We start from the raw sequence: 23,914 nt of genomic DNA, 5'->3' as shown, positions 1-23,914 counted from the left end.
CTCTTTCACTTATAAATTCAACACCTGTTCGTCTAATCCGCCACCATGAGCGAGGCACGCCAAATTCAGTCGATGATCGACTTCATTGAGCGAGAGGCTCAAGAGAAGGTCGAGGAGCTCGAGGCGGCGGCGCAGGAAGAGTATGACGTGGAGAAGATGCGCCTGGTCGAGGCGGAGAAGACGAAGATCCGCGTCATGGCGGAAAAGAAGCTCAAGCAGGTTGACGTGGACCGCCGCGTGGCCCGTGCCAACTACTCAAAGCTGCAGCGCATGCGGGTCATAAAGGAGCGGGTGACGATCGTGGAACATCTGCTCGAGCAGATGCGCCAGAGGATTGTGGCCATGGTGAAAAACCCTTCCCAATACAATCCGATGCTGGTAAGTCTCATCCGCCAGTCGCTCATGTCCATCCGCACGGACGCCGTCATCCAGTGCCGCAAAGAGGACGAGGCCGAGATCGAGTGCGAAATTCCGATGCTGGAGCGGTGGTACAAGGAAAAGACTGGCGCCACCATCTCGATTCAGGTGAACAAGTGCTACCTCAGCACGGCCGAGGCGTGGGGCGGCGTAGTGGTGAAGTCAACCGACGGCCGCGTCGTGTGCAACAACACGTTCGCCTACCGCACCAAGGCATGCTTCAATGAACATCTGCCCACGGTGCGCTACTACCTCTTCAACCCCAATGCCTCGATATAACGGCAGAGACTACGATGACCGTCTCACGCGAGGGAGATACAAGGGGTGGGGGGTGCACACGGCTTCAGTCCAACAGGCACAGAAGCGATGACCCGAAACGAGACGACGAGATGCGCGGGTGTGAAGGAAGTAGTGTAAAAAGGGGAAACCGGATGCCGATAGGATCGGTCGTTCTTCTCCGGGGCCTCTAAGACAGCCTCAAGAGGTGCCCACTCCCTCTCCACGAAGCCAAAATTATTGTCAACTCTCTTTCCGTCCCCTACACTACCAACCCCACTGCTGCTGTGCGCACTCTTGTTTGCTGGACTGAACAAAGGCAATTTCCTGTCTATTACACCCTCCCGCGCTGGCTCTTGACCCTCCCCTTCTCCTCTCACTGGTCCTCGTCCTTCTTCCCCTCAAATCGGGGTTTGTTGTCCGATGACGCGGGTGCTGTACGGTACGCTTCTATATTTCGTTTATGTGTTCGTGTGTGGTAGGGATGAAAGAGCCGTTGTTGTTTCGGCTGAGTGGATGATGATGATGCCACGCCGGTGCTGTGGACAGAAAGCCCAGAGAGAAAATGTGCTCTGTGACACCCACCGCGTCCCTCTCTGACAGAAGGGGAAGGAAGTCAATGGTAAAGCAACATTCCCTCCGCCGCCCCCGCCGTCGCTCTCTCTCTCTCATGCCGCGGAGGTAGATCTCAAGGAGGATGTGCGTAGGTGTGGGCGCATGTTCTCAAGAAACATTCACAGTGCAGCGCCCATCATGGAGCGCGATGCCTTGCGTCTCACTTTGTAACCCCGAGGGTGCAGAAGACAAGAAGACGCAAGGGAAATGCTGGTGGTAGTAGTGATTCGCCGTCATGACAGCACCCGGCCACTAGGAACAAAAAGAGAGCTGCTCCTCCGTCCACGTTCATCCCCCCTTCCATCCACCTTCGTTCATCGCATGTCTCACCTGTGTGACCCTCTGTCCCTCACCCTTGCGTTGTTGTTTGTGTGTTTCCCTTTCTCTATATAGACAGAGACTTCGACGGTGGAGAAGGAAGCCACACTGCTGCACTGAACGACGTGTGTCTGCCGCGGTAGTCTATGATTCATCCTAATGGAAGTCACTCAACATGACATTGTCACCGTGTCTGCGCTGCGGTCGCGACTGAGCGAGCTACAAACGCTGTGGAACACAACGACGAAGGAGGAGCATCTACCTCATAGTCGCAGCGCCTCGGCCTCAAAGACACGGATAGCTAAAGAAGAATCGTACGACCGAGATGTATCCCATGTAGAGCAACTGACTGACTGCGCACCACACTCTGTTGCGCAAAGGCCTGCGAAGCCGTCAACACCGCCGCTCACGTCACCGCGGCCGTTCCACCGTCACGCTCCACCCACGATGTTTGCTCTCGCAGATAATGAGGGTGGAGATCAGTCCTGCGACAACTTTGTGAGTGTCTCACCCGAGTTACTCCCCTCGCTTCGCGTGTCCTGCACCCCGCGCACTTCCTCCACACCGCCAACAGGGACTCCACGAGCTCGACCGCGCTCCGTCGTTAGTACGTCGCCGACTTTGTCGCCTGTCCGCACCTCTCACGAGGCGGTAACTCTCCCACCCATCCAGGCCCACGTCACGGGCACCGCCCCAGTGACGTGTGCACACTGTGGCGCCAAAGCAGCACGTGCATCAGCCACCTATTGCAGTCGATGTGGCAAGCGACTAGCCGTCGTTGTATAAGCTTCAGATGGAGCGCAGGAAGCCACGTTACATATCTGTCACTTTGGAGTACCGGTATACTACTAGTATTCTGCTTCTGATTTTTTCTCTTCTTTGGAGTGCCTCCGCATCCGCCTTCCTCACCCCTTCTCTCTCTCTCTCTCTCGCAATTTGGAGAGTGTGGTTATATCTGAAAGTGGGTAGCGCCCTCCTCAACATCACTTCCCCCCCCCCTCCCCCTCGTTTCTTCCGCGCAGCATGTACATGAACACTGGCCCTCATGTCTGTGTGTGGGTGTGTGTATCTTCTAAGCCGTTTCGCACACGCCTCAGCGAGCACGCCACACGCGTTCGTATTTGTATTTTTTTCTCTCTCATATCCATCCTCATGCCCTTCTGTGTAGGGGGAGGTGCACAAGCAGCAACCCTTCGAAACCGCAGCCCAGTGGTCTATACGGGGTGGTGCCGGACTCAGCATCAGCGTGCAATGTAGCCCCCCCTCCTCCTCCTCCTCCTCCTCCTCCCTCTCTCGTGTGCCTCAGCGCTTGTGGGCATGGGTGGCCATTTACAGAGTAAATCGCACCATGAACCAAAGCGCTGTTGAAAAGCCGTGCATGATAAAGAAGAAAGAGGGCGTGCGTTGCATTCGCTCTGCCCCACACACACACTCTCGTCCTCTGTATGTTCCCCCTTGCCTCCTCTTTCATCCCCCCCCCCACACACACACACACATCGAGCGCCACCAGAACTGTTGATAGGTGCGAATCAATTGCGCGTGCCTCTCTTTAGCCCCCCCCATTTTCTCGCTTTCACGTGTCACTCACTTATAAGGTCATAGGCGTGCTTGTCTGAGAGAGCGCGACTTCTTCTCGGTGTGCTGTCATCGTGGGTCCCACACCCCGCATCGCTACTCTTTTCTCCTTCCATTTTTCGTTTGCCCACCTTCCCTCCCGTCAGCGCTGGGATCGGCTCGGCTCTTCATTGTAGCACTCACGGACAACAAATTCTTTTACACGCACGCAAGCCATAAGGAATCCTGCAAGCACGCACCGCGAGAAAGATGCAGACACAAGTGCACAAGGATGTGGTGAAGAACATAACCAAGGCCTCACAGCTGGAAGATGAGCTGCAGCTCTCACAGGCGCAACACGGTGTGGTAGTGCTGGATGTGTACAACGCGGAGTGGGGTCACTGCAAGGCACTCAGTGACACCTTCCGCCGTCTCTTTACCGACGCCGGCGACCTGGTTCACCTTCGGTTCTTCGCAGTGGAGTGCAATGCGGTGCTGGCGAGCCTCAACGACCCAGATGAGGTGAAGGTCCATCGTCCTCGGCAGAAGGGGATGGAAGTCTCCAAGGATACTCTTGTCGGCTTCTGGAAAGGGATTCTGGAACAGCGCCAGAATCACTCGAAGCCGTTCTTTGCCTTCTACAAGGAAGGGAAGATGCGAGCCCAGCTGGAGGGTATCGACACCCCAAAGATCTGCCGTATCGTACATAACCTGTGCAAGCAGCAGAACGCCGCCTCCGAGTACATCATGAACGCTGATGCGCTACACTTTTGGGAATCGCACTTCTCGCTCTCCGAGAGCGAGGTGGCTGTGAGCGAGTTCGTGCGCGCGGTGCAGGCGCTGCTCGGCGCCTCGGCGGCGGAGCTGTCGGAGACGGATTTGGCCGATATCACGGCCAAGGTGCAGGGCGCCAGTGGGCCCACAGTGACGGCCGCCCACCTGCAGTCCTTTGTCGGTGATAGCGGAAGCGTGAAGGATGCCATTTTGACTATCATTACAGAAAAGCGAGCGATAGCCACAGCAACGCCAGCTGCACCGCTGCTGCCGCCGGAGAAAGAGCCACAGGTTAGTGAATCAGGGGAAAAAGCTGCGGACGATGAACCGCGGGCGTCACTTCAAAGTCTGTCGGCCGTTGAATCCAATGAGGCGGTGAAGGAGGCAGGGGCTGACGGCAAAGAGACTGAGGTCGTTGGGACTGAAGTAGACGCAGATGTAGTGCAGGGGACCTTTCCCACTGAGGATGATGCCACCGAGGTGTCGTACAATGAGGAGCTGCCCAAGCCCGCCACGGATGGATCCGGCGAAGAGCCTGCTGTCGAGCCGCCCACCGTCGATGCGGCGGAGGCGGATGAGGCAGGCAGAGACACCCATGAGCTTGACGAACCCGTAGAGGCTTACCCGGTGGAGGAGCAAGCGGCGCAGCAGCCCGAGGGCAATGAGCCTGACAACCCATACGAGGAGCTGCCGGAGCAGCAGACTGCGACAGCTGTAGAGTCCCCCACGTCGTCACTAAGCCTGCCTGCAAAAGAGCACCACGAGAGTGATGTGGAGGAGGCTTTGGGCACGCCGGCTGATGAACCTCAGAGAGAGGTCGACACGCAGGCATCATCTGGTGCGACTGAGAACGATGACAATCAGCAGGGGGAGATGCTGGACGATACCCGCGCGCCATACCCAACACCGCAGCCGGGTATGGATACCACGGAGCTGGACGACGGCAGCGACGAAGACCCTGACGAAGCGCCGTCGTCTGCGCTGCCGGCCGACACTGTCAACACCACCGGCAACCAAGACGAGTCCGTCATCAACCAGATCTTCACAGATCGCTGGATAACGGTGACGGAGGAAGAGATGCACGTGTGGAACACGGTAGCGGCGTTGCCGCTTCACTATCCCGAGAGCACGACACTGATGGCGGACCTGACAAACGACACGACGCCGGCGCATGAGGCACTGTCGACGACAGCAGACCTCCCGACGCTGGCGGAGTATCTGATGGCGCAAGGGGTGCCTTACCCCGACATCAATATGATGTGCATCGCGGCGGACCAGAAGGTGGGCTCGGAGAGTCTGTCGTACGGCAAGCTGTCACTGATACTCATGTCCTGTGACCCGGAGGAGGGAAAGGACCTGGTCCCGCAGTGCGAGACGTTTCTGAAGGAATTGTCGGACGGCACCCTTCTCAGGCAGCAGCAGTCCCTCGCCTTCACCGCCCTTGCTCTGAGCGCCTCCGAGGCCTACCCGGACGAGTGCTTCTGCTACTGTATTCCCGAGACTGCAGTGGCCGCTTTCCAGGGGCTCGCCGTGGACGACGTCTTCATCCTGAATGCGCTGACGCCGCTCAAGACCGCCGTGCCACAGGGCGGGCAGTTTATCCTGCGCATCATCGGCCTGCCCAAGGTGATTGAGCTCGCCACGACAGATGAGAACGAGGACACGATGGTGCTAAGTCAGTGGTACGCGCGCTTGCAGGTGGCCGAGCAGGGCACCGACACCCTCGTCGCGCACTTCGTCGAGAACGTGTGCGATGATGAGTTCCAGGACTTCCTCTCCAGTTACATTGCACGCCTCATCGAGGATGAGAACCGGCTAGACAAGAAGCACGGCGACGAGGAGAAAGCCACCGACGGCGAGTTTGTCGACGATGAGGTGGACGATGGCACGTCCGCCGAAGCCGCCACACCCATACCCGAGGATAACCTTTAGAGGAAGCGATGTTGTGCGCTGTACACTTTGGTTATATCCTCCGTCCCGACCAGCACCACCTCATGCAGGCATCAGCGGACAATGAAGAGGTGAGCGTGCCGGGCAGCGATGTCAAGGGCCACCACCTTGCCAGGAAAGGGCAAGCAAAAGTCACATAGAACACATGATGTATATACCGCGATCGCTTTGTTTTGTGGTTTGGCGCAATCTCTTCAGCTGATCCCATATGCGTGTGCGTGTGTGTTTCGGTGCGATGTACGCAAGGAAGCGAGAGGAAACACCTACTGCCGCTGTCTTTTTTTCTTTTCGTCTTGCTTTGCCCATGTCTATGCATTGAAGGGCAAGCGGCTCCAAATCAGACACGCACTGCGTTCTCACGTGTCTCTGCAAGAATGAAGGAGAGAGCCAAGCTTGTGATGACTTCGCCAAAGCCCTTTGGCGAACCAATCCGCACACCGCCATGCCAAGGCCAGCGGCAACTGCACAGCCTTCCTTTCGCACCCTCACTACCACGAAAGGACTACTCACTTCCCCCTCCCCTCCCTCCCTCCCTTGTTCCCCTCGTCCCCTACTTAGCCTCCTCCTCCCCCCCCCCCACACACACACAAACAAACCACGCTGTCCTCCAATTGTCTTTGCTGCTCGCATGAAGGCGTTCTTCATCGGCAAATGTGAGTACCGACGCGTGCTAAACCTGCAAGAGGCGATCTTTAACGCCAAGATCGCGCGACAGGTGAGTGTGCGGCGCGGCGAGTCCACGCTGCCGCTCCGCCCGGATGTCGCGATCCTAGTGGAGCACAGCTCCCCTGTGTACACCGTAGGTCGGCGTGACACAACCCAGGGACTTCCGCAGCACTGCACCGTCGACGTCGTCAAGACGCGGCGAGGCGGTGGTATCACCTATCACGGCCCTGGACAGCTTACCATGTACCCCATCATCAACATCCAACTTCTGTGGAAAAATTGCACAGTGGAGAAGGCGCGCTCACCGATTGAGTGGTTCAGCTGGGCGCTGGAGGAAGCAATGATCCAGACCGCTGCGATGTTCTGCATCCCAACACACCGATACAAGACTGGCGTATGGACTGACCAGTACAAGGACATCCCGGCGCAGAAGCTCGGCGCCATCGGGCTGCAGCTGGGGAGTTGGGTCTCCATGCATGGAGTTGGCTTCAACGTTGCAAGCGACTTGCGCTTCTTCGACGACATCATTATGTGTGAGCTGCCGGGCCGGCGCGCCACATCGATCAGCAACGAAATGCAGCACCGTGGCGTCCCTGGACCGCCACCGCTGGTGCCAGAAACGGCGCCCGTTCTGCTACAAAAGTTCGTCGAGAGCCTTCACCAGCCACCAAGCTGGGCTGCGCCGCGTCTGGTGGACTTGTCGGCGGACGCGGACTGGTACGAACGCGTTATCGACGCCGCCGGCACCCCAATTTCCTGACACGCGGCCCGGCGCGTCCAGCTGCCGACGCCCGCATCTCCGCGCCCAGACCCCCCCTCGGGCGACGAAACCAACGCACAAAGGCGCCTGAACAAGGAAAGGGAAGTGGCAGCGAGACGACCCACCCCCCCCCCGAAAAACAGAGGCGGTCCCCCCCCCACGCGGAACGCGCGTTATCCAACGCCAGTTTACAGCCCACGGTGCGTGGTTATATTCCTCTGTGGCGAAATTGGGCGCGCGCACACAAAAAAGGCGAACTGCACATTCCGATGCTTGTTTGAAGGTGCTGGTCCATGCATGGATCTCTTGCTCTACAATGACGAAGTCAGCCAAAGTGCAGAAACTTCACACAATTCGGCGTCTGCCAGGGTCGAACTATCCGCGGAGGCGGGGATAAAACTTCTATGAAGGCCACCTTTTCTTTCCCAGTTTGCTCTGTATCTCATTCACTCCTCCCTCTCCCTCCCTCCCTCTCTCTCTCAGGACTGAAAGTGTGGTATACTCCCCTATCGGCAAATAATATCACGTGAACGGAATCGTGTCTGTCAACCTTCGCAACGCACTGCATCGAACATGCGCGGTGGGTTTGCACGTGGCGGTGGTGGTCGCGGAGGCTTCGGCCGCGGCGGTGCACGCGGTGGGGGACGTGGCGGCGGTGCGCGCGGTGGAGGCCGTGGCGGCGGTCGCGGTGGAGGGCGTGGCGGCGGTCGCGGTGGTGGCCGCGGCGGTAGCGCAGGTGCCAAGGTTATCGTGGAGCCGCACATGCTACACCCTGGCGTGTTCATTTCCAAGGCCAAGACCGACTCTCTTTGCACGCTCAACATGGTGCCCGGCATTTCCGTGTACGGTGAGAAGCGCATCGAGTTAAGCGCAACGCAGGGCGGTGATGATAAAAAGGAGTACCGTCTGTGGAATCCCTACCGCTCGAAGCTTGCCTCTGCCATTTACGCTGGTGTAAGTAGCATTCATATGGGTCCCGGCTCAAAGGTGCTGTATCTCGGTGGGGCGACTGGTACCACAGTCAGCCACGTGAGCGACCTTGTAGGACCCGAGGGCATGGTGTATGCGGTGGAGTTCTCGCACCGTGTTGGTCGCGATTTAGTCGAGATGTCGAAACGCCGTTCGAATATCGTCCCCATCATTGAAGACGCCCGCTATCCCATGAAGTACCGCATGCTTGTGCCGATGGTCGACTGCATTTTCATGGATGTCGCACAGCCGGACCAGGCGCGAATTCTTGCACTCAATGCACAGGCTTTTCTGCAGAATGGTGGTCACTATGTCATCTCCATCAAGGCTAACTGCATTGACTCTACCCTGGCTGCACCTGTAGTGATTGCGTCTGAGCTAAACAAACTGAAGAAGGACAAGTTGAAGCCACTGGAGCAGGTTTCTCTTGAGCCGTTTGAGCGCGACCACGCTGTAGTTGTTGGTGTGTACCGCCCCGTCAAGAAGTCGAAGTAGTAATGAGCTAAGCACTTGCCATTTCTTTGTATTCGACACACTGCATTGATGGGCTTAAGCTGCGTGAACAATGCGAGCTGTTTGTGTGGGCTTCTCATACGCACAGCTTGTGTCACCGCTTTTCGTTCCTTTTCGTCCTCTGCGGGCATGTTTGTTGGAAACAAATACATGCAAGGGGGATTTTTTTGTTTTTTTTTTTTAAAGGCACATCGTTGTTGACGGGCTAAGGAAGACGTGATAAAGCCAGTGAAATGAAAAAAGAGCTACCACAGTGCGCCTGGTAAGGCCTTGTTCCTCCTGCCACAGCGCTCAATCGCACTCTAAGGATGCTAGTCAGAACCACGACGGAGGGAATATGCAGCATGCTATCTGTGGTTGTTGTTGTTTGTTGTTGTTGTTTTGGGGGAGGGAGGGGGACGACGAGTTTAAGGCATGTTAGCATCTTCGTGGTTCTTTGTCATTAATATGGGTCTGTGCCCTTATAAATACTCCGCCAGCATCGTGAAAGGAACAACACGCAAACGAAGAAAAAAAAAACAGGGCTAAAAGTAGGAGGCCAACCGTGTTATCGCTGAACTTGCTTCGATACCGTGTCAGTGAGGAAGCGATCGACGTGTGTGTGTCTGTGTGTTTTGGGGGGAGGGGGCGACGCTTCTCTCAGCCTGTCATGACCACCCAGCTGTGCTGTATAACATTTCTTCTCGTCTAGACTACGGCGCTCGTGTCTCGTGCGGGGATTTGAGCCATTGAGGCAATGGCCCATTCCCGTTGGCGAAACAAACTACTTTCGCTCCTGCCCTAACATTCTCTCATCTTTTTTTTTTTTCTATTTTCGAAGAAACGGGCCTGCGCTCTGGGCTCTGTGCACTTTTCTGTTCCGCAGTGAACGTTATCCTTGTGGTGTCAGTCAGAAGACGGAAAGCCCCTTGCGAGTTCAATGTCCAGTGTGGTGTCGAGTCGAAAGCGCATGGCAGAGTATTCCACTTTTTCGGATAAGTGGGGCATCATTGAGGAGACAGTACTCTGCATTTTCAAAAAAGAGGTTTCGAGGAACTCGTTTCAGAGAATACACCACTCTGTTTTCCAGCTGTGCCAGGCACATTACGGGAGTCAGGTGCTGGAGCGTCTGGAAGAGCAGCTGTATGCACAAGTCTCCACAGTCCTCAATCGAATTGAGGACTCTTCAGTGTATGTCGCTGACTTTCTTCGTGAGTGGCAGGACTACAATGACTCTGTGAGTCAAATCAGCAACGTTCTCTTGTACTTCAACAAGAACTACATGTACGCCTGTCATCACTCTTCTATTGAGCATCTTGGCGAGCGTATTTTTTGCTCCTCTACGTTAGGCAATCCTGAGGTGTCCGCACGTCTCATCGCCTCCATCAAGCAGTCGATTCACGTGCCTGCCGCTGAGTCCATTATTCGAGACATTGGTCAAGAATTATACACCGCCGAAGGCAGCAAGTACTTTGTACGCTGTATGGAAACCCCCTTTGTGGATGCAATAGTCGATAAGTATGCTGCGCAAGGGGAGCAACAGAAACAGGCGCTCACCACGAACAGTTATCTGCAGTGGGTTCAGAGCGTCGTGAGCAGTGAAAGTCACAAGTACGCCGATACATTTTTCTATATTCTGTTGGATAAACTCACAAATGCACTCTACTCCTCGCTTGTCCTCAGCGATCCATCATCTGTCGATGATATGCTGACGGGGCCGACCGGTTTGGTACACATGTTGGAGGAGTGGGATGTGACCAGTATTTCCACTGTTGTGCAGGTCTTCTGCGCCATGAAGCGGGAGAAGGACGTCATCGACGTTATTGCTCAGGCCTTGAAAGAGAAAAGCGAGGGCATCATAAACGATCGAAGCACAGGCGTCTTTCCCTTTCCCGGGGTCCAAAAGATGCTGCAGCTGATCGAAAGGGCAAAGGAGTTGGATGGCCTCTTTGCAGCAGAGGAAGGCCATAGCCAGTCACCGTTTCTGCGCGTTATACGCAACGTCTTGGGCAGCGACACGCGCTTTATGGAAACCCTCTCGGTTTACTACGACAATGGCATTCGGCAAGGCAAGGATGACGTTGTGAGCACAGTAGGGAACAATGTTCTTACTATTTTGCAGCTGACGCCTGATCTTGAGGCTTTTGAGGTGGCGTTTCGAAGTCACCTGGCGGTTCGCTTGATCTACGCAAAGCCACACGCAGTGGACATGGAGTGTCGCTTTATTGACCGCCTCTTCAACATCTACGGATCAAGTGTGGTGAATCGATTTCAGAAAATGGTGGAGGACATCCGCAGTGCCACCGCGGCGCAGGAAAAGTTGGTAGCAGATATGAAGACGAAAAAGATATCCCCTCCCTTAGAGTTCGATGTCCTTGTCTTGACAAGCGGTCTGTGGCCTCAGTACACCAACATTCCACTCAGCATTCCGCAGAGCATGGAATCGTGCAAGCATGTTTTTCAGGAGTACTACCGTCGGCGCCACAACGGTCGGAAGCTCGTTTTTCAGATGAGCTTGGGCTCGATTGCTTTTCAGCTTTGCCATGGAGGCAGAACATACCACGTGTCGGCGCATACTCATTTTGTGAACAGTATCATGGCGTTGAACTCGGATGAGGATGTGAGCGTCGCAGTCGTTGCTAGACAAGGTGCACTAAGTTCTGACGAGGTACTTACCCACTTCAACACTCTTTGCCACGTTGGTCTTGCCGAACGCAACGGCACAGAGTTTAGGTTTAATCGTCGCTTTTACTCCTCAAAGTCGAAGGTGAAAGTGAGCGCAGGGGTGCAGAAGTCGGCGCATGATGGTAGTGGAGGTGCCATCGCCGCTTGCAAGGGCATGGACGGTGCACGAACAATGAGCCTGGATGCCACCATCGTGAAACTGCTGAAAGAGCACAATAGTATTGATTACCATACGCTATGCTGTGCCATCGAAAGTGAGCTGCGGGGTGTGTGCTCCCCCACACGAACGGATATCAAACTGCGCGTAGACGCTCTGATGGAGAAAGGATTGCTAATGCGAGGTGAATCAGCGAACTGCTATGTCTACTGTTCGTGAAAAACAACGTGTAGTTCTTCTCAGCAAAGGAAAATGTTTCACCAAACCAGGTTTTTTTTTTTCAGCACACATACTCAAGCGAATTCTGTGGATGTGTTTGCATGACGGGCACTAACCACAAGTAACAGATTGTAGGCTGCCTCTTAACAGGCATTTTACCCCTCACCGTCTACGTCAGCTCGCTGGGAACAGTCGTAATTTCCCCGCCCCTCTAGCCGCCATTCCGCCCATTCTTTGCTATAGCAAGCTCTTTGGCAGCGGCAGAAAATCTATACCCTTCTCTGGTGAGACGTTTGGGAAGAAAGCTTGGCGATAACTTTGGTGCAATGCACGCAACATTGCTGGAAAGAGGGATGCCGCTATTTTGCTCTCCATGTTCTTATCCTCTCTACAGTTTCACTCGTAACGGTGTTGATGATTCTCCTTTTGGCGGCGCCCAACATCGCACAAAAAAAAAAAGAGGAAGGCCCCCTTTCCAATATAAACGGCATCATGGTTGGCGTAATCCGTCGATCCTTCCTAGAAGAGATCTCTGAGCGACTACCTGTGTCGACCACGACGCTCGTCGCCATTGTAGTGAGTGCGGTGTCGCTATACATTTTTTACCGGAGAAAGGATCCGGCGCAACGTCCGCCCACCTCTGCAAGGCGGCCCTTGGGTGCACCGCGCGATGCTGTCGAAGCATGCGATGCAGTGACGCGCATAAAGCAGAAGGCGTTCATTGGGAGGAAGATCTGCATCGCGTGGGAAGTTTTGTACGATGATAAGGGCTGGAAGGCTCAGGGAAAAGCGCTGGATATTCTCCGGTTCTACGCGTTTTCCTCGGAGGTGTATCTCATGTGCCGCATTCGTGATGCTGCCGACAAGAAGCAGATTCTTAATCTCGTCAAAGCGGTGGACGGAATCGAGCGTCATCGCATCCTCTTCTGCACCACAGAAAAGGGATATGAGGCCTTCACGCGGCAGATTGACCCGAGCCTCCTCGTCACAAACAATGCGGCACAGGTAATGTTCTTGAAGCGCGTTATTCAGACCTTAGTCCTCGTCGGCGGCGATGGTGTTGTGGCGAGCAATGTAGCGTGCGTGCCTTCTGTGGAGGCCATCGCCGTCGACCTTGAGTAATCGGCGGCAATGTGGAATCAAAAGGGCAAGAAGAAAATCAATATATCAAAGGTAGCTTTGCTTTATTACTCTGTGTCTCGCTCTCCTTATATTATCCCAATGACACGTTTCGTGTGTGTGTGTGTGCCGTTGCCGTTGCCGTTGCTGTCTATTGGAGTGCGCTTCTTTGTGGTTGTGTGGTTCTGCAAAAGAGTCGTCATGCCACCGTGCCCACGCATGGCTTCTTTTTGTGCTCATGGGTGCGCCTGACGGACTACTGAAGTGATGTCCAACCCATTGAAGCGCGAGAGTCGTAAGCGTTTCCTTGCCAGCAAACACACGGTTTACTTGTCACCCGAGCCTCTGCAATCCCCTGCTCTTCTCTAAAGCGACACGCTGTCGCGATAGGGTATGCGGGGACCGTTCGTGTTCGTCCCCCCTTCCTCAGCTACTAGCTTGTAACGTACACGCTGCCACTGCCTCCCATGCTTGTCCTTGGGTATTACTACTCTGCCAGGCCAACTACCTTCACCCTTCCTGTTTCCTTGTCTCCTTCCTCCGTTATGTGCTCTCACGTTAGCCCAAACAACGCGAACGTCCATGCTGCAGCCATGCCGGATGAGCGCATCCTGCTTGTGACTGGCATTCCCTCAAAGCAGTGCACCAGTGAGTACCTTTACTCCCTCTTTGGGGCCTACGGGGGCATTCAGCAAATCCGCATTGGGTCATCCTTCATAACAAAGGGGTGCGCTATTGTTGTGTACGAGCAGTGTGAGGCCGCGAATAATGCAGTGGGCGCGCTCAACGAGTACGCTCTGAGCAAGGACCGCATCCTGAGAGTTTCTGTATACGAAGAAGAGCGAGATAAAAAGGCCCTCGAGCGACGGAAGCGGAAGCGAGAGATGCAGGCGGAGTACAAGAGGCACATTACCAACGTCGCACAAGCCGCCGATGAGCCGGATAGATGACGAGTGGCGCAGACACTTTTCATCGGCTCCTGGCGGCTGCTGCCGTCTTTCGATTGTGCTGTGGTGGTTGTTTGGCGTCGCGTTCTTGAGCCGTGTAGGTATATGTATGGGTATGCGGGTATGTTCCTAGATGAGAACGTGAGAGAGACGCACCACTGGTCTGCAGACCCGGACTAAAAAAAAATCGACGAAAGAACGTGTAGGCATCGCGCACACAATGGGATGGCGTCACGTGATGCGACGTTTGCGGTGTACCCCCCCCCCCACTCCCTCCCCCCAACTCCTCTGTGCTATCCTCCTCCCATGCCCTGTTTCTCAAGACCATCCGTTCTGCACCCTCCCCCCTCTCTGCCTCCTCCTTGGAGTTGTGCGGGCGTGCCGCCTCTCGCATCTCACGTACACAAGATGCACCGCACCATTGGACTGCTGCTCGCAGGCGAAACGGCAATCGTTCAGTGGGGCAATGTTATCCGTTTTGATGTTCTTGAACTCCCGCGGAGACGTGGTGCTCTCGCGGACGTTTCGGGCGGGAAACACAGTGCGGTCGCTCGCTGAAACCTTCTGCACTGAGATCATCTCTACAAAGCAGGTTGACCGCTGTCCTATCAACATTGTGAAACGCGTGTGCTTCATTCACTTGAAGCTGACTGAGTTGTACGTTGTGATGGTGTCCGACTCTAATGCCAACTGCCTAATGTGTCTCCAGTACGCTGTACGACTGCTGCAGTACATTCAAAAGTACTACGAGGACTTGAACGAAAAGCAAATCAAGGAGAACTTTGTTGCTTTGCAGAGTATCATCGATGAATCGATGGACTTCGGGTACCCCATCCTGACGGACGCAGAGGCCATACGGAAATTTGTCACGACAGACGGTGTGGACGCTGCCGTTCTGAAGAACACCCGCGAGTCGGAGCGCATTGCCGATAGGATGACTGGCGAGACGCCGTGGCGGGTGGAGGGCCTTGTGTTCCGCGTGAACGAGGTGTTCATTGACGTGTTTGAAGAGGTGAATCTGCTACTCTCCCAAACAGGAGAGGCGCTGCAGAGCAGCGTGTCGGGGCGCGTGGTCATGAACAATTTCCTTTCCGGGATGCCGGAGTGCCAACTGCACTGGAACGCGAAAGTGATGAACCGCAGTCCCGACGAGACGACCGAGAACCAAGCTGCCGATGGGACGGGGAAGCTGGTCCCCTTGTCAAACATCTCCCTTCACAACTGCGTCCGCCTCAAAGCCTCAGGTAACGAGGAACGGCAACTCACCTTTGTGCCGCCGGATGGAAAGTTCACCCTCATGACGTACCGCTCCAGCGTGAGTGTGCAGCCACCGATGAAGGTGCTGTCGGCCAAGGCACGAGAAATCTCAAAGACGCGCACCGAGGTCGAGTTCACACTTCACTCAGACGCCCCAGGAGGCAGGGTCATCAGGGACGTCCAGGTGAGTGTCGCCTGCCCGGACAATACGGCTATTGCTGAAGCGAAGGTAGGGCAGGGTAAAGCCGATTACGACGCCGTAAGTCACGCCATTGTTTGGAAGCTGCCGCAGGTGAAGAGTGGGGAGAAAATAGCTTTCTTTGCAGAAATTCAGCAGATCTCCCCGACGGAGAAAACGGAGACGCTGTGGACGAAGCCGCCCATCCGCATCGCATTTCAGTGTATGTCTCTGTCGCTCACAGGCTTGCGCATCAATGAGCTGGTCGTCAGGGAGCCAACGATGATGTACACACCAAACAAGTGGATTCGCTACACCGTCATGGCGGGTGACTATCAGTGCCGTATGTAGCGCATGCAGCGTGTGCCGCCGCTTGTGGAGTCGAACGGCACCCGCTTCTCCTTCATTCAGCGCACCATCCACCCTACCATATATGCCGTGCGTGGGGGGGCGCCTGGGTGGATAGGTGCCCTACTTCGTCTTCAGACGTGATGTGGAAAGCGTGGAGAAGGGGGGAGCGCAGAGGTGAGGCATTTGCTTGAAAGGGGAGCAAAAACGAACTGTGAGGTTGAAGGGCGACGTCTCGTTCGTCATTTCTGTTTTCCTCTCCACCCGATAGAGCACCAACTCAACCTGACGGTCGTCAGCTGCTCTCTCTCTCTCTCATTCAGCCGCCACAACTGCACCCACCTCCGCCTTGTATGCTCGCGACGTTCTTCAGTCCGCTTCGTTGCGCTGTGGTGCCTCTCCTCTTTCGTGTGTTGCTTTCTCCTCCCTTTGTCCCACGCCGTGCCCTGAGCATCCCCTACCCACGCATCACCCACACATGCGCCCGCATACTTTGCTCTCGTCACTGCCACCTTACATGGCAGGTGGCAACGATGTATTTGTGTGTGGGTGTGGGTGGGGGTGTGTACCGATAAGTGTATTGCGGCCCTTTGCTGTGTTCCTAGTTACTTCCTCCTTTCGTGTTGGCGACTACTAGTGTTTCGTTGTTTGCTGCGTTGAGGTTATGCCTGGTGCGCTTTCTTCACCTCGACAGCCCTCCCGGATGCATGCGCACGATAATGAACCACTGGAAGACACTGGCGATTCACTTCGATTCCCCTGTGTACATATGCCTCGAACATGCACCTGTCCTCTCACTCTGATGGTGTAAAGACGACGACTTCCTCCTTTTTCCCCAATCTTGGTTGCACCTCGAGGGAAGGTAAGAAGTGCATAGGACCCTGAGTGGCGGCCATGCCTGCGCAGGGGGCACACGTACAGAGTGCGTCCCGAAATGACACTATATGAGGGGGGGTTTGCTCCCTTTTTTGTTTTGTTTGCCACCCCTCCTTGCCGACGAACGCCACCGTCACGCCTCACATCGCTCGCTCTCTACCTCCCTGACCACACAATCTTCTTGTCACCTCTAGCGCCTCCAACAATCAGGAAGGCCGTGTGCATAGCCTTTTAGCAGCAAACTCACAAGGAATATGCCAGTGGAAGAGGAAATCGCAACGCCCTACCAGCTTCTCTGCTGGGAGCTGTCAACGTTGCCGTTTACCGAGCTTTTTCACCGCTATAACGCCGCCAAAGACCTCGGACAGGAACTGATCGGCTTGGTTGCACAACATGAGAATTGCACGATAGCACACGCTTACCGTATGCTGGGTGTCCAGACAGAAGCAGCGACGCGGGACGATGGCGGCACGGGTTAAAACCACACGGCCCGAGATACCAACGTGCACAACGAGCGTTCATCTGCTGTCGTTGCGCAACTGCTACGCAACACACCGAGAGAGAGAGAGAGAGAAAAAGCGTCAGCTTTGCTACACAGATTTCTCCGCCTTTCGTTACCTTCAATGATCTGCTTCAGTCGTTGACACACAGACCCAGACACACATTAGGCCAATCGAAAAAATAAGCCCCTCTTTCTGTCTTGTAGGGAAACCTCTGCTTACGAAGTGGCTGCTGTCAATACAGGTGTTGAATTCGACGTTAGGTCTGGAGCTTGAGCACGGTCATTCTCTCCGCGCGGGAAAAGAATTGTAGGCCATGCTGCGCCTTTCTTCGCGCTTCCTTTCCAGCCCCCTCGCTTTCTTAATCGTGCTTGTCGCTGGGGGCATGCACACCCGGGGCCATGCCTCATACCCCGCATCCCCCTTTCCAGCCTCCTATTACTGCTCTCCCTTTTGCACCTCACACCGTCATCCCCCTCCTCTGCCTGCGTTCACCACCACAACCTCACTGCATAATGAGAGAGGAATAACCGCAACACAAGAGCAGCAAACAGCCGTATGTCTCGCCAAAAGGAGTACGTCAGTCCAGCAGGTCTTCGCCTGGACGGCCGTCGTCCACTGGAGGCACGGCGCATGGACATCGTATTCGGCACGCTTTCCGCCTGTGACGGCAGTTGCGACATCACAGTTGGGCAATCGAAGGTGTGTGCATCCATCTTTGGGCCGCGAGAATCACTTCACAAGCAAGAGGCAAAGCACGATAAGGTGCTTGTCACGTGCGAGGTGGCTGTTGCCGCTTTCGCTGGAGAAAGCCGTCGCAATCCGCAGCGGCGTAGCAAGCTCTCGGAGGACATCGACGCTGCCGTCGTTCAAGTGGCCCGCTCCGTCATCCTCCTCTCCCAGTACCCCAACTCGCAGATTCACATTTACATCGAGGTCCTTCAACAGGATGGGAACGAGAAGGTCGCGTGCATCAATGCAGCATGCCTCGCCCTGGTCGACGCAAACGTTGCCATGCGGGACGTGGTGTGTTGCATCAGTGTAGGGCTTCTGGACGAGCACATGCTGATAGACCTGGCAAACGACGAGCTGCGCTCTCAGTGCCCAGTGATTGTAGCAGCGTTCACGGGACACGACACGCAGAACATCATCTGGCTGGAGACAACTTCGCGGCTACCTCCCGACTCGGTGGCGCGGCTGCTCAAGTGCGCGGAGCAGGGCGCCCAGGAGCTCTTTGAGACAACAATCCGAAAGTCGCTGGAGGAACACGCAAAGAAGATCTTGACACTACAAATCTAGTTGCACTGTGTGAGATGTTGGTGGTGGAAACCCTGTGCTGCTGCTGCTGCTGTTGCTGCGCTTGGAAACTCAGTAGCCGAAGCAGCAGCAGCAGCTCATCATGTGTTTGAAGCACCACCTTAGTCTTTGGCTGGTCGCCTCATCCCCAGCACCGCCTACTGTCCCACCCACCCACCCACCCCCCCTCCGCTTCCTCTCTTTTTGTCGTCGTGTATTCGCCACCCTTTGTAACGTTAACCCTGCGAGTAACGCCTCTCTCTCTCTCCCTCTTTCCTTTTGCAATACCATGGCACCAGCCCGGGAGAAAAAGAAAGTGCGCGTATGCGCTGTAGGCGAGATCACATCATGCCAGCTCGAAGAACAGAAGGCGAACTGTTCTTGTCGCGCAATAACAGCACATGGCCGTGCAAGATACGTGGAGGTGGTGCCTCGCTCTTGCTCTTTTCGTTCTCAATGGTAGCCATAGAGCTACAGGTTTTGCTGTTTCCGCCGCCATCAACCTCTATCATCCCTCTCCTCCCTCCTCCTCGCTCCCCTCTTCTTCCCTCTCTAACCTCAGGGAGCGTGCGGATGGCCACCTCTCTCTTTGGGTGCCGTCTTCCATGTCTGCACCTCTGCATGCGCTGCCTCTGCATTGCCTCTCTTCTTTTTTCGAATCATTCGAGCGGTGCACGCGCCGTTAGACCGGAATTGTGCCTCACAGGAGAAACTCGCCACTTCGGCTTCTGTCCTTCACAGCCGTATCAAATCTCTGCGTCTCACCCCCCACCCCTCCCTCTCCGCAGCGTGGCCTGCCGTTTTTTTTCTCCTTCTGTGGCTTTTGCCCCAACTCCTCGTTTGAGCACGTCGGCTCTGTATGTCTGGGGACCGCGCTGCCGTCATGGCATCCATCTTCACCTATAGCGCCGTACAAGGTGGCAAGACTGTTTCGCTTCAAAGGTACTCGGGCTATGTGACGCTCATCGTGAACGTGGCGTCGCGGTGTAGCTTCACCTCCACCAACGTCGAGATGCTGAACGGGGTGCAACAAGCGTATGGCTCCCGTAGGTTTACCATTCTCGCGTTCCCGTGCGCACAGTTTGCGAACCAAGAGCCGCTCAGTAATGCCGAGATTGCGCAGTGGTGCGAGAACATTGGGCTGCTCTTTCCGGTCTTTGACCGGGTCAACGTGAAGAATCCCTCAGCCCACCCACTGTTTCGAATGCTTCGGGCACAGCAGGGGGCTCCCATGTGGAACTACACCAAGTACCTTTGCGACCGCAGCGGTGTGCCGCGCCGTAAGCTGGAGCCCGGCTGCTCCATGGACGCGCTACGGCAGTCTATCGAGTCTGTTTTATAGTGGCGTGGAAAGCGATCAAGATGGGCCGCCCAAGTCTTTCAGTGGTGAGAAAGGGGGTGGACGAGGAACACGCGCCTTCTTGACAAACTCTCAGACATGTGTAGAGAGACACGCACGCACACATGTGTGTAACTTCGAACGCTGCTCCTCCCCCGCACCGAAATAAAATCGAAAGCGCACACACACACACACACATGTACATGCACATGCACATGCACATGCACATGCACGTGCACGTGCAGGAAGCAAAAGACGCACAGGATCAAAAAGATGGCGAGCGGGAATTGACGCGAGCTACGTGCTTGGGGGCCAACTCCCTCGCCAGTCAGTAGGGCAGAAGGCGCACAGCTTCCCAAAGTTCTCTTCACTCCACTTCTCTCCCTCTCCCTTCGCTTCGTACGTCTCGTGGCCTTCCTGCTACCCTACCGCGTGCATTTATCTCATTGGTGGTACCCCTCCCCCTCCCCTTTGTTCTATCTCTTGGGCAGTACGTGTCCTCACACGCACGTGGGTACAGCGCTCTCCCCTCCCCCTCGTCTCCATATCGTGTCACTGCGGTATTACGAGTACACGCACACACAATACACATTCCTCGATCCCAAGGCACGCATACGGCACTACCAATGTCAGATCGATGCGAAGACAAGCCGGCGGCGAAGCGGGCACGCCACGAGGTCGACCCCGCCATCACATTCCCCTATGAGCTCGACACCTTTCAAAAGGCAAGTATCGACGCTCTCGAGGACGGCGACAGTGTCCTCGTGTCGGCGCACACGTCAGCCGGTAAGACCACGGTGGCACTCTACGCCATCGCCAAGGCGCTGCGAGAGAAGAAGCGTGTCATCTACACCTCCCCCATCAAGGCCCTTAGTAATCAAAAGTTCCGCGAGTTCTCCGAGAAGTTCGACTCCGTTGGTCTTATGACCGGCGACACCACCATCAAGGCGGACTCGGACTGTCTTGTCATGACGACGGAAATTCTGCGCAGCATGCTGTACCGCGGGACCGAAATGCTGCGCGAAGTGGGCTGCGTCGTCTTCGATGAGGTACACTACATGCGCGACAAGTCCCGCGGCGTGGTGTGGGAGGAGACGATCAGCTTACTGCCTGAGGGATGCCAGTACGTCTTCCTCTCTGCCACCATCCCAAACGCGCGCGAGTTTGCGGACTGGGTGGAGAGCATTCACCCAACCACGAAGGTGCACGTCATTCACACGAACTACCGACCAGTGCCACTGCAGCATTACTTGTACCCGGCCGGGGCCGACGGCATCTTCCTCATTGTGGATGAAAAGGGCAAATTCCGCGAGGACAACTTCGGCAAGGCAATGACATCGATGGGGGCGGAGGGCAGTGCAAACGGTGCGGGGGCAGCAGTTCCAGGCAACAGCGCCTCTAGCGGCCCGCGCGGGAACAAGGGCGGCGGCGGTGGCCACCGCCGCGGCGGCTCTTCTCAGTCCATGATGGAGATTGTGAAGCTTGTGATGGACCGCAACATGTACCCAGTGATCGTCTTCTCCTTCGCCAAGGCGGAGTGCGAGCGCAACGCCCTCGCGCTTTCGCGGCTGAACTTCAATAACACCGAAGAGGATGCACTTGTGATGGAAGTATTTGGCAATGCTATGGAGTCGCTTGCGGAGGAGGACCGGAAGCTTCCCGCTATTGAGCACCTTCTCCCGCTCCTGAAGCGCGGCGTCGGCATCCACCACTCCGGTCTCCTTCCCATTCTGAAGGAGGTTGTTGAGATTCTTTTCCAGGCGGGTCTGGTCAAAGTTCTCTTCTCCACCGAGACCTTCTCGATGGGACTTAACATGCCGGCCCGTACCGTCGTCTTCACCTCTGTCAAGAAGTTTGACGGCGAGAAGAACCGCTACCTCACTGGTGGCGAGTACATTCAGATGTCGGGGCGCGCCGGCCGGCGTGGCCTCGACCGCGTCGGCGTTGTCATTGCCATGGTGGATGAGGCAGTGGAGCCGGACACGCTGAAGCAGCTGACCGGCGGTGGTGCCGACGTTCTGCTCAGCAGTTTTCACCTGACCTACAATATGGTGCTGAATCTGCTACGCGTCGAGGACGTCGATCCCGAGTTCATGATGAAGCGCAGCTTCTCGCAGTTCCAGCGTCTGCGTGACAAACCAGCGCTGGAGGAGAAGTGTGCTGCTCTGCGCAGGTCCATCGAGGAAATCCACGTCGCCAACGAGAGCGCTTTTCGGCAGTACACAATTTGCGAGGACATGATCTCGAAGAAGAAGGGTGAGGTGAACCAGATTCTGCACCAACCCAAGTTCCTCAAGAACTGGGTGCAGGCGGGGCGCTTTGTGCATATCATCCGCGCCTCCGATCAGCTCGACTTTGGCTGGGGCATCTGCCGCTCGTTTACCGCAAAGAACACCAACCCAGACTTCAGCGACGCCAGCACCTTCTCCATTCATGCTGCCGTGATCTGCTTGAAGGCAGATGTGTTGAATCCGACTGCCCTGACGCCGTGCCCGGTCAGCGAGTACACCTCAGAAAAAGCGGACTTGTACACAGTGATGTTTGACTTCTCAGACGTCCAGAGCCTTGCGACGCTCAAGACAAACCTTCCCGAAAGCCCAGACTCGGAGCGAGGGCGTGCCGAGATGGTGCAGATCCTGTCGAAACTGCAGCGTCAGTTCGGCAGCAATGTTCCAGTGCTCACTGCTGCGCAGATGGGCCCAGAGGATGCGCAACTGAGTAAGCTGCAGAAACAAGTGTCGAACTTGCAAAAACAGCTCGAGGGTAACGTCCTTACCACCTCCCCTACACCAGAGCTGCAAGAGGAATTTGAGCAGTACAAGAGAAAGGCAGACCTCGAGACCCAACTGGAGCAGGTGAAGGATGAATTAGCGAGCATGGGCAAGGCTGTCTTCTCCGAAGAGCTGAAGCAGATGATGCGGGTGCTGCGTCGCCTGGACTACATCGACAAGGACAACATCATCCTCCGCAAGGCCCGCGTCGCGTGCGAGATAACGACGACAGACGAAAACGAAATCCTGCTGACGGAGCTGCTCTTTAAGGGTGTGCTGAACTCCATGGAGACGGAGATGGTTGTGGCTCTCTTGTCATGCCTCGTCAACGTGCACCGCACCCCGGACGGCTTCTCGCTGCCGCAGGAGTTCGAGCAGCCGCTGAAGGACCTCAACGAGGTTGTTACTCGCATCGCCACCGTTAGCGCCGAAAGCGGGCTGATGCAGGAGAACAGCTCGGTGGAGAAAGTCATGCCCTCACTCATGGAGGTGACCTACCTCTGGGCAAAGGGGGCGAAGTTCGTCGACCTTGTGAGCAAGACCACCGCGTACGAAGGTGAGATTGTGCGCATGATGCGTCGTTTGGAGGAGATGCTGCGCCAGCTGGCCTCCGCGGCGCGGTCGCCGGCCATCGGCAGCATTGTGTTGCACGACAAGTTCCTCAAGGGTGTCCAGCTTATTAAGCGTGACATCGTCTTTGCGTCATCGCTGTACCTGTAGTTACGCTACGTGAATGATGACAGACGCACGTAGGTTTACATATGTGTGTGTGTGTGGATCCACAGGGGGTTCACTGCAACGTCGCTGCGGACATACGCGTGGCCTCTTCCCTGGCCCACCCCTCGCCTCTTTCTTGTTTCGTTTTGTGTGTAAGGTGCTAAAGCAGCGCACCAACTTTCTCGGATAAGCGAGTCTGGTCACCCTCTCGCGCGGTTGCCCTCCCCTTCCGTCCCCTTCCCCCCCCCCCCCTTGTGGATGGAGACGGGAGGGAGGGGAAGGGAGACTCTGCGTACAGAATCGACTTCAAACGAAGCAAAAAGTAGAGCGTAGCCGCTTGCACAGAGTTGGGTAGGCCTGTGTGGGGTGGGGGGAGGGGGATGGATGGGGGGGAGGTGTGTGTGTGTGCGCGCTTGGCACTGCGTAGGGCCTATTTCACGACAGCAGAGTAACCAACGGGTACGGTGTCTTTTTTTTTTGTGTTTTCGCCTCCCGCGCTCCTCTCGCCATTGACCTCATGAGCCTCAACGCATCACGCGATCCCTCTTTCTCTCTCTCTCTCTCTCCCTCTCTCCATCACCCGCGCAAGCCTGTGGTGTGTGTCTGGGGGGAGGTGCTATTGGTCAATGGGTGTATTGATGTGAGTGTTGGCTTCACTTGAAGCCTCTCAGGATGGAGCATCGTGTACTCCTATCACGGTCCACACGCAAGACT

At 55.8% G+C, this 23,914-nt stretch overlaps 11 protein-coding genes across 11 annotated transcripts; all 11 read left to right on the top strand.

Moving 5' to 3' along the window:
• Positions 1-45: 45 nt before the first annotated feature.
• LBRM_35_3320 (putative ATP synthase) lies at positions 46-696 on the top strand (the record flags this gene model as incomplete). Its single annotated transcript, XM_001568901.1, has 1 exon — positions 46-696. One exon carries the CDS (start codon positions 46-48, stop codon positions 694-696), a length of 651 nt encoding a protein of 216 aa, XP_001568951.1.
• Positions 697-3,450: 2,754 nt separating this feature from the next.
• Positions 3,451-5,886, top strand: LBRM_35_3310 (conserved hypothetical protein; the record flags this gene model as incomplete). The annotated part of the gene is made up of 1 exon (XM_001568900.2): positions 3,451-5,886. The coding sequence occupies one exon, from the start codon at positions 3,451-3,453 to the stop codon at positions 5,884-5,886; it is 2,436 nt and encodes an 811-aa protein (XP_001568950.2).
• Positions 5,887-6,532: 646 nt separating this feature from the next.
• LBRM_35_3300 (putative lipoate protein ligase) lies at positions 6,533-7,330 on the top strand (the record flags this gene model as incomplete). Its single annotated transcript, XM_001568899.1, has 1 exon — positions 6,533-7,330. One exon carries the CDS (start codon positions 6,533-6,535, stop codon positions 7,328-7,330), a length of 798 nt encoding a protein of 265 aa, XP_001568949.1.
• Positions 7,331-8,092: 762 nt separating this feature from the next.
• LBRM_35_3290 (fibrillarin) lies at positions 8,093-8,794 on the top strand (the record flags this gene model as incomplete). The annotated part of the gene is made up of 1 exon (XM_001568898.1): positions 8,093-8,794. One exon carries the CDS (start codon positions 8,093-8,095, stop codon positions 8,792-8,794), a length of 702 nt encoding a protein of 233 aa, XP_001568948.1.
• Positions 8,795-9,731: 937 nt separating this feature from the next.
• On the top strand, positions 9,732-11,852 carry LBRM_35_3280 (cullin-like protein; the record flags this gene model as incomplete). The annotated part of the gene is made up of 1 exon (XM_001568897.1): positions 9,732-11,852. One exon carries the CDS (start codon positions 9,732-9,734, stop codon positions 11,850-11,852), a length of 2,121 nt encoding a protein of 706 aa, XP_001568947.1.
• Positions 11,853-12,344: 492 nt separating this feature from the next.
• LBRM_35_3270 (conserved hypothetical protein) lies at positions 12,345-12,974 on the top strand (the record flags this gene model as incomplete). Its single annotated transcript, XM_001568896.1, has 1 exon — positions 12,345-12,974. One exon carries the CDS (start codon positions 12,345-12,347, stop codon positions 12,972-12,974), a length of 630 nt encoding a protein of 209 aa, XP_001568946.1.
• A 464-nt stretch (positions 12,975-13,438) lies between these two features.
• Positions 13,439-13,921, top strand: LBRM_35_3260 (putative pre-mRNA branch site protein p14; the record flags this gene model as incomplete). The annotated part of the gene is made up of 1 exon (XM_001568895.1): positions 13,439-13,921. One exon carries the CDS (start codon positions 13,439-13,441, stop codon positions 13,919-13,921), a length of 483 nt encoding a protein of 160 aa, XP_001568945.1.
• Positions 13,922-14,384: 463 nt separating this feature from the next.
• LBRM_35_3250 (clathrin coat assembly protein-like protein) lies at positions 14,385-15,704 on the top strand (the record flags this gene model as incomplete). Its single annotated transcript, XM_001568894.1, has 1 exon — positions 14,385-15,704. The coding sequence occupies one exon, from the start codon at positions 14,385-14,387 to the stop codon at positions 15,702-15,704; it is 1,320 nt and encodes a 439-aa protein (XP_001568944.1).
• A 1,931-nt stretch (positions 15,705-17,635) lies between these two features.
• Positions 17,636-18,376, top strand: LBRM_35_3240 (putative exosome complex exonuclease rrp41; the record flags this gene model as incomplete). Its single annotated transcript, XM_001568893.1, has 1 exon — positions 17,636-18,376. One exon carries the CDS (start codon positions 17,636-17,638, stop codon positions 18,374-18,376), a length of 741 nt encoding a protein of 246 aa, XP_001568943.1.
• Positions 18,377-19,256: 880 nt separating this feature from the next.
• On the top strand, positions 19,257-19,715 carry LBRM_35_3230 (putative glutathione peroxidase; the record flags this gene model as incomplete). The annotated part of the gene is made up of 1 exon (XM_001568892.1): positions 19,257-19,715. The coding sequence occupies one exon, from the start codon at positions 19,257-19,259 to the stop codon at positions 19,713-19,715; it is 459 nt and encodes a 152-aa protein (XP_001568942.1).
• Positions 19,716-20,338: 623 nt separating this feature from the next.
• Positions 20,339-23,203, top strand: LBRM_35_3220 (putative ATP-dependent RNA helicase; the record flags this gene model as incomplete). The annotated part of the gene is made up of 1 exon (XM_001568891.2): positions 20,339-23,203. One exon carries the CDS (start codon positions 20,339-20,341, stop codon positions 23,201-23,203), a length of 2,865 nt encoding a protein of 954 aa, XP_001568941.2.
• Positions 23,204-23,914: the final 711 nt, after the last annotated feature.

Source organism: Leishmania braziliensis, chromosome 36, assembly GCF_000002845.2.
Source record: "Leishmania braziliensis MHOM/BR/75/M2904 complete genome, chromosome 36".
NCBI classification, from domain to species: Eukaryota; Euglenozoa; class Kinetoplastea; order Trypanosomatida; family Trypanosomatidae; genus Leishmania; species Leishmania braziliensis.
This window is presented reverse-complemented; position numbering and strand designations above follow the sequence as displayed.